Genomic DNA, 9443 nt, shown 5'->3' on the forward strand with positions numbered 1-9443 from the left:
TGGTCATCAGATACAATACTCCGTATTATAATATCAATTTCTGTGCTCAAATGTCTCAGCACAGTAATATTTAAAGAGCATCGCATGATAAAATATTGCACCAGGGACTTGATCCAGAACATAAACACATTATGTAAGTGCATTCCTTCATGTTTTCATATAGTGAGTGAGCAGGGGAGTCAGGCTATGACCTTTATCATTTCATTTCTTTCTGCTGTGGTTTTACCTTTAAATGTACCGTACATTTTTGTTTGAGGTGACTGCACACCGAGATTGGATTTTAAAATTTCCCATGAGCATTGCAAAATACAGAGGGATGACAAATGAAATGAAAAACAAAAACACGAAGTGTAAGGCGGTGGGCCACGATGTGCTTATAGAACAGGCTTAATAAAGCTTGACATTATTTCTACACATTTCTGGAACTCTACTGACATTGTTCATTCTAGAGACAGTCCCTCCTCTGGTGTTCTGATGATGCTGGTGGACAGCTTCTTGTAAGGTCTTAGTACATCCTTTTTTGCACCATTTAATGACCTCCTTGTGGCCCACTGATGGGGACATTGTGTTATTGGGTTATACATGGTTTAAAACTAAAGCTAATCACTCAGAACTCTTTGGAAGAGGAATAATTTAAAAAAATAAAATGTGGGGTGTGGAGCCTGGACTTGTCTTCTGAAATGGGGCATAGCAGAAAAAGGTTTGAGAAGCACTGCTCTAACTGGGGCAAGCAGATCCAAACTATACCAAAAAGCAGCCAACCACCGCCACCGGACAACCTTCATTCAATATCAGCATCATTATTTCCAAAGGTTTTTTATTCTACACAGTAATAAGATGCTCTTGAGCCCAGTGCAGTACAAATGTTACTTTAGTGTTTATGAGCTGCTATTTGTGTAAAATGGCTTGTGTGCACTTGAGAAGGACATCTATTACCTATGATAACACTTGAGCAACATTCCTATGCAAACTATAACACAGACTTATTTCTGAACATAAATAAAACAGGCTTTTGTTCAGAGTATGTTTTGCATGTCACGAAAGGCCCATCTGTAATTAATAAAAATCTCAATAACAGTTCCGTTCCAGAAAACAGCCACTGCTAATGTTATTAGCTGCACATGCAACAGAGGCCTGTAAGTGAAACCCCCATTAATCAAACATCGGAAAATGCACTGCATGCCTGTTTAAGCCCACACTGTCATCATTTATCTTCCATAAGCAATGCATGGCATCGTTAAAGCAAAAATCAATACAAACTTCATCTGCTAAGTCATCACTGTTTCAAGTTAGTAACAATCATCCACTACAATGGCTGAGCGACATGGAAAAAATATTCGTATGTTATAAATCAAATCACAATTTCTGTCAAGATTAAAGGTTCATTTTTGTTCCTAAGTGAAGATTAAGGTTAATTTTGTTTTAAATACTATTTATTTTACTGTCTGAACTTGAACATGATGAATATACTGAAGAACAACACAACTAACACAGGTATATATATAACATATAATAAAGTAAAATCTTCAGGTTTTACAGAAGAACATGAAACAAAAAAGGAAACTTAATTGTTTCATCAGTTCCAAATAAATAATGTATATATTAATACATATAATTGTAATCTAAAATAACTGTCGCCAAAGCCAGTCTGTACATATCCTCAGTACAAGTTCAAGAAAGTCTTAAATGTTAACAAAGGAGAACATAAACACAACTGACATATTCACTCGGTTGTGGGCCGCTTTGCTCCAAGGCAGCCAAAGAAATAAATTATTTTAGAAAAGGCAAAAGAAGTGTAGGATAGTCTCAGTGAAGTGGGCAGTAAGCTGCATATGGAACAGATGTGCAACTTGACCACAATTCCAATGTGGTCAAGTTCGACACAGCTGTTCAACCGCCTCTCTACAAATAATGAGTGGCGGAAAATAAAAAGCTGCACCAAGAGCAAAACACTAAGGTGCCAGCTGGACGTTAGCCACAGCTAATAAACCTGGGACTAATGCTAATGGTACCCATCTAACCCCCAGATATGTTTGCAGTGTTTGCAGATCTCTAAAATATTCCTGATATCCCTCTGTGTACGGTGCCTTATGCGCAAAAGACAACTTTCATAAAATGACTTCAGGTTGAGAACAAGTTGATTATTTCAATATTCCAACGGTGCTATGGAACATCAAGCTGGTGTTTTGGGAACTAGACAAAGATCAGACTAAATTGTATTAGTCATGGACAAATCCTGGTAATTCCAAAAGGTTTACAGACTTTTTCTAACACTGCATGTCTTGATCCAGCAGTTTTTAATGGTGTAAAATAATAGAGAAAAAAACAAAAACAAAACCATAAATCACAAAATCATGCTAATAAAAGCATGTAAAAAAATCATCATAAAAAAAACAAACAAAAAAAAACAACCCAAGATATGAATTTGGTTTTGCACCATTTGAGGTTTATCTGTATTAAAGCATATTGACTAAAGCAGCATCTGAATATGTCTATGACAATTATCCTCAAGAGACCACTTAGTCAAAGTTTTTTGTCGGCCTCAGATTATCTTTAGTACTGTTGCTGACGTATGAGCATGCATCACATGGTACCGAGATCTTGATAACACTCCAGTAATGTTGCCTGTTGAGGATACTGTAACTTGACAGATCTAAGGAAAGAAAAATATCCTACCCACGTAATAAGAGGATGACACAGTTTTACCTGCGTCAATAGCTGTTACAAGCTGAGCTACTTACCTGCCAAACTTTTGGTTTTTCATGTGGTTCCAGGCAGCTCGAGTCACTAAGAAAGAGCCTCTCAAGTGAACTCTTTGAATGAGGTCTGTGATGCAGAGAAAGAGGAAAAACACAAGTAAACATTAATGCATAACAATACACATCTCTGATATTTAGCATTAGAACAGTGTGGTTCGAAGCATATGGCAGGTTTTAAACACAATTTAAAACATATTGATCTACATATATCATTGTGAGGCAAACAAAAGAAGACACACAGTGTAAGTAATGAGTAAAGTAAATATAAAGATTAAAGTGTAATTACCCCAATCCAAATCACTCGTCCTGGCAAATGATCGGTCACGAAGTATTCTTGGTAGGGAAAAGCAAAGAAAGCGTTTTAGGAATTTTTTTTCTCCATTTAGCTTTTGTCCCCCGTTTTTTAATAAGCCAATATTACATGCTCAAATGAATCTGGAAACTGCAACCAAATGGCCATTCTAATAGCAGATGATATGAGTAAACATTTTTTTAATAATAAATAAATAAATAAATAAATAAATAAATAAATAAAATGTGTGATTATTGCTGTTAGAGGACTTACCCAGCATTGTTTACAACAACATCTGGGGAAAAAAAAAAAAAGATATTAAAGTCAGTGAATAACTATAACGACATTGTTGACAATCATTTTATGATAATTTCATAAATCAGTAGTGACAGGTATCAGCACTAGTGGCCGCAGGATTTCCATAGAAGGTTTATACACACCTATTCTTCCAAATGCATCCAATGCTGTCTGGATCAGCTTCTCTCCATCTTCTACAGAATCTGCATAGACAAAACAAAACTGTCATTTTCTCACAGTTTTACATTCTTTTTTTTTGAGAAATTGGTCTTAAAAGATTGTTTCTTGTTAGCTTTAGTTCAGGGTGTACTTCAAAGTGAGATTAACTGAGTTTAAAATCTAAGTTTTTCATGTGACAAAAGTGACTATTTTCCCCCCTGGTTCAATCACAGCGGTAACTTATGTTGAATATATGAATATATAATCTAGTTGGGAATTTTAGGTTAAAATCGACTGGAATCAGCATTTTTTCACCAAATGTAATACAGATGCTCTGCTGGGTTAATACATTTTATATGTACAAGTTGTTAAGCAGTCTACCTTACGTATGTCATGAATGACGCTCAGCTGTAAAGTTACATCAGTGTAAACCATCAGATTTATCAGATTTAAGATAAGCTTTATTGTAAGCAGAAGCATACAACTGGAATGTGCATAGGTTCATTTGGTGAGATAATGAACATATGGTGGTGGTCTAATCTCCTGCTAAGTCTCTTTTACGCTGTTGGAGTTGCAGAGTCACGAAACATACAAAGATTCAATCAATAAGATTTATTTCACTTTGATCTATTACAAAGCCATTTCTGCATCTCCTCTATAAGTCTGGGGGACAGTAACATTTAAAGTTTAAATGTATCTAGTGTAAAGTTTCAGAGCTCACACGTGCAGCCAACACCTTAGATATAAACACCAGCATTAACATAATTAACTCGAGTTAAACTGTTTATTTTACCGCTCTGTGCACTAAATCCAAAGATTAATGATTTTCTGCGGAATTAATTTCCTGTCTTATTTGCAAGATGTTGCATTTCACTGCTTTATTTTTATTTTATTTATAGATGTTATCACCATTTTATTATTATCATCATGTGATAATGATCGGAGCAGGCAGCAATTTGTGCAGAAGAAGAGTCCTATGACATGTGAAATGTCACTTTTTATATTAGCACTCACAGAGGCTGAAGCAGGAATCCAGGCTTAACAAAGGAAGTTGATAATCACTGTTGCAGTATCCGTTATCTACAACTGGGGTTTTATCAAGCCAGCTAATTCAAAGAAAGCCTGACTATATTGAACTTCCTTTATAGTTGGCTCATAGTTATATATACAGAAGCAATGAGCAGATTTGGGAGGCATATAAGAAACTTTTATAGTGATAAAGCTTATGGCCTCACTCTTCTTTCGAGTTTAAGTACTGATGTGATGTGTGGCAAAAAAAAAAAAAAAAATGGACAAAAAGTCAACATTCAAAATTGCCAATAAAACAGAGTGATTGTTTTGTTTTCAAAAACTATTTTTTCTCCTAAAGGTGAGACACATCTTCAATACTCACCAACAGTTTCATCACTGAGCAAGTCCAGCTGATAGAAATCAATACTATTTTTCACTCAGCCATTACATGAACTAAATACGTGAAGCAAGAAGAAGAGAAGAGAACTCACCATAGTTCGCCACTGCCTTGCCTCCCTTCGCTCTTATCTCTTCCACCACCTTATCAGCAGCTGCAGAACTCTTTCCGCCTCCTTTAGTGTCTGCCCCAAGGTCATTCACTTTATTGCAACAAGGAGAAAAAGATTAGCAATAATGGGGTGAGTTTTGCAATTCTCCATGAGTGATTAGGTTAAGAAAACAGCACAGGCAAGCTGATTCCTTGACAGAGTTAAGATCAAATTCAGTCATGGCAGGAGGACTATACTGAAATTAGAAAATATTTATGGCTGCAACTGCGTAATTTTAAGAATAAAATAACCAACAGTCATTGCAATGCAAGGTTCTCACTGACAATTTCGATATAATTTATGTAAGTCCAACTTCTCCCTCCACCAATTCTGTATAGCACCTCAATTCAGGACATCTGATACAGGAGTTCTGTTGCGCCCCACATTTTTGGAACCAACTGTCATGTGTTTCACTTAGTAATATGGAAGTCAGTGGCAGTCTCTTAACACTGAATCAGTGAATCCCAAATCAACTCAATGTCAGCCTGGAATGCCACTAAACCAGCAGGTATTTTCCCCAGTATGTCATGCAGATGCAGCAATCTGCACGTTTTTGCTCATTTCAGGTAAAAATCAGCTGGTGCTTTAGTGTAGTCAGCAGCAAGTGATATGAACATAAAGTGGTAAAAACCTTATGTTCAAACTATGAACAGGATATATGAAACTAGCTGGATTCATGCAGAACTAAATATGAATGTATATACCAATATGATACTCACCAATATTTTTTTTTTTAATTAAAAAAATAAAAATACAGCACTGAGAGACCACAACTTCCCTCAAAGGGCAAGGTCTATATTTACAACTTTGATGTTTTATGATGCTGACATAAGCCTATTATGGCATCATATTGAAAAAATAAGAAGTGTGTTGTACAGCTCTCTCCATGCACTTTCATATGATATTTTACTCAATATGGTTTCTTTAAAAAAAAAAAAATGTAATGGTCAACTTTGACCTTGGGAAGTAACAATAAAGATCAAGGTCAAATGCTTAGCCAACCAAGGTACTCATGTCCCCCAAGGCTTAGTAAACGCTCTGAACCTTGAGGACAACCCATAAAAAATTGTGGGTAATATGAAGTTTGTACTGATTTTCACATTTGATGGGACCTTGACTCGATTTTCACCAAAGTTGAATCAGCTCGAGCTGTTGTTGGTGTCCACCGTCAAACAAAATTTGAATATGAGAACTTCATCAAAAAACAGATAAACTAAACCGAGTATTCTCTCCCTAAAGGGAGGGAGTATGTAAACTAACTAAATTACAGGTTAGGTGTTTACCAGCACAGGTTAAGTCTACAGCTATGTTACCATGGCAGCTTAACTTGGTACATTGCCATTGCCTACATGGAAACTCTAAGTCCCTATACCACATTTGATAAATCTATCAGGGAACTTGGTGTAACTTTTGACTCAGCTTTCTTTCTGGATGCTCATATTACATCTCTGCTTCGCTGTTGCTTTTAAGCTGAGTTCCATTGTGTCACGCTCTGAATTGGAAATTGTGATTCATGCCTTGATTTCATCACATCTGGATTATTGTTATTAAGTGTTCACTTTTCTTACCCAAACCTCCCTGGAACGTCTGCAGGTTGTTCAGAACCTGACTAAACCTTCCAAGTTTTCACATATCACAACATTGCTAATTAACTTCCACATGCTCCACATTAACTTCAGAGTCCAATTTCTAAGATTCTGGTTTTGACTTTTGGAGCTCTGCATGGACAAGCACTAGCACACATCGGTGAACTTTTACATCTGTACATCCCCAGGAGGTCCCTGGGGTCTTTTGAATAGGGTAGGCTGGCTATGCAGGATAAAAGGCTGAGAACTAAAGGAAGACAGCGCTTTTCCAACAGTAGTTCTCCCTCTGACCCTGGAATATGTCGACTCAGTGAGGTCTTTGAAAGAGCAGCAAAAATTCAATATTTTTAAACTTTTTTTTTTAAGTAACTTTTTCGTTTCAATGTTTTGGCATTTTTCCTCTGTAGCTGTTTGTAATATTTATGTTGAAAGGTGCTATATAAATAAATAAGATTTGACTTTGCTTCATTGACCTGGATAAGCCAAATTCTGCTTTGTTGCACATGTCCCAGCACATCTTAACAATACTATGATAGAAACACAAGGTAAAATAAGTGAAAAATGAATATCTTTTATTTACCTATTACTGAGGCACCTCTCTCAGCAAAAGCCAGTGCATATTCTCTGCCAAGACCTGTGCAAAGAAAGACACATGAGTAAAAGGTATAAGCTTACTTCCAAAGAATGAAAAAAAAAAAACCATCACCACCTGCAGCACTGCTGTGTTGTTGCTGCATGCCCTTTCACACACTTTCCCTGGAGCTACAAGCCATTACAACATTCGTACTTTGCTCTCCGTGTCCATTAAATAAAAAGACCGACAGACGTCTGTTTCTGCTAGAATTAAAATAGCTCACGTTGTATAACAATAACAAAGACTTGCTTTACTGACTTTGCTTAGGTATACCATATTGCAGTTATTGCCTAGTGTTAGCAGTCAGCAAGACTCCGTGATTAGAGCACCTGTGCAGCTAACAAACGCGCAAGAAGAGAAAAGATTAATGCAATTTCCGTCCTAATAACTGGGCTGCTTACTAAGAAACTAACTCCACAACTACCAGATTAGCATTTGGTGCTAACAATACAAAGGCTATTTTAGCGTCAACATAGTCGACAGCTCAGCTAACGGCGATTTTTACCTCCTCCGGCCCCAGTAACAAGCACGACTCTTCCCTCGAAAGACAGAGACATTGTTTTGAGATTTTACTGTCTGGTTTGAGAGGGTAACAGAGGCTACAAAAGCTGCAGCACTGGCTTTCTGAGACAGCAGGATGAACTCTGATAAGTTCCACTTCCGCGATATAGGGAGGCTGTAACGAGCAGTGACCAATCAGAAGCCAGGATTTTATTACAACGTTTTTATCAGTTTTTACACGTGTAATCTGTGTACTTTGACCTCAAATTTTGATATTAAAATTATTCAGGCTGTTTTATGACATTGTCCAATTCACATAATCTGTAGCATCTGAATTTTACAACAAGAAAGATAATCAGTCAAAAAAAGATAAAGGATAATGGTGATGAAATCTCAAAGACTGCTTGTATTAGCAGCAGTGCAGGTGTTCTTATGTTTCACAACAATTTTTAAAACACCATTTTTCTTCATATCTCCAGCTGTAAACTACAAAACAGTTTGTTTTCGGCACGGATGACGTTCTTTCTTCCATTATCCATTAAGTTTCAAAACATCTTGAGGAAAGCATGTGCTCATTTGCCTATTAGTGTTTTTAACCCCCTTAGTGTCTGTTAGTTTCTAAACAGTTAGGAGTTACTTCTTCAATTATCAAGTGGCATCTCTCTAACGAATTTCTAACAAATAGGACTCGGCAGGTTAAGTTCAACAATACTCTGTCTGAGCCAGTACAACAGAACAACTATGTAGGCTACTTAAACAATCACAGAGAATGCTGTGTGATCCATCTGAGTACATTCTGTACTCTTTGTATGAGTTGCTACCATCAGGCAAATGGTTTAGAGTTCATCGGGGAGAAATTAACCATTTTAAGAACTCCTTTGCTCCTCTGTGAATCAGAATATTAAACTGTAGCCTAAAATAAGTTTAAGCTTCACAGGTTGCAATATAAGCCAGTTCAAAGCCAGTTGGAGAGATGCAGATTGTTTGGTTGTTTTTGATTTTAAATCACTGTTTGTATCTCCTAGCGTTACATACCCATATCTAAATAATCAACAAAATAAAGGTGGCAAATATCCTAATTTTATTCATAATAGTCATATCTAATACATTTATTTTACAGCCCTTACAATACTATTTCTTCTATATCCTAGTCGAGATAATAAGAAGTCCTGCATATTGATTATGCATATTAAGTAAAAGTAAAGGTTGATTGGGACAATGGTAATTTGGGGGGGGGGGCGGTCAGGAGTGATTTGCAACAGAAAGAGTGAAAGAGAAAGTCTTCAAGAGGGTTTAACTGTTTTGTATTACTGCACCTGCTATTTTGCACCTGCTATTTTCATCATTATTTTATCAGTTAATCAGTATAATGCTTTCTTTGCAAAGATGCATGCTGAAGGTGGAAAATCTGATCACATAAATCAGGGTGTAGATCCTGCAGGATTCGTGGAATATCAACTTTGAAACTGACTAATAGGCTTCTCTCTTTAGATACATGCTTATAGACATTACAGTTCTCTTTACGTTACTTTAGTTTGGATAAATCTGTGTTTGACTTTATAGCATACACTTAAATAAACGTTCTAATTTTCCCCAACCTCTGACTGCAGCTGTTATCCATGGGGCTGATCGCAGCTGGAATGATGCTGTTGATTA

The 9443-nt window shown here is 36.6% G+C and overlaps 1 protein-coding gene across 1 annotated transcript in view; it reads right to left on the bottom strand.

Moving 5' to 3' along the window:
• hsd17b4 (hydroxysteroid (17-beta) dehydrogenase 4) overlaps window positions 1-7949 on the bottom strand; it is a 38330-nt gene extending 30381 nt beyond the window's left edge. Inside the window, exons 1-7 of the mRNA XM_031727308.2 lie at window positions 7792-7949; window positions 7233-7286; window positions 5010-5117; window positions 3492-3551; window positions 3325-3346; window positions 3046-3092; window positions 2742-2826 (exon numbers count right to left, since the gene is read on the bottom strand). Of these exons, the coding sequence (XP_031583168.2) occupies window positions 2742-2826; window positions 3046-3092; window positions 3325-3346; window positions 3492-3551; window positions 5010-5117; window positions 7233-7286; window positions 7792-7843 (428 nt within the window). The 5' untranslated portion in view covers window positions 7844-7949. The remainder of the gene's footprint in view (window positions 1-2741; window positions 2827-3045; window positions 3093-3324; window positions 3347-3491; window positions 3552-5009; window positions 5118-7232; window positions 7287-7791) is intronic.
• Between the last annotated feature and the right edge of the window lie 1494 nt (window positions 7950-9443).

Source organism: Oreochromis aureus, linkage group 12, assembly GCF_013358895.1.
Source record: "Oreochromis aureus strain Israel breed Guangdong linkage group 12, ZZ_aureus, whole genome shotgun sequence".
NCBI classification, from domain to species: domain Eukaryota; kingdom Metazoa; phylum Chordata; class Actinopteri; order Cichliformes; family Cichlidae; genus Oreochromis; species Oreochromis aureus.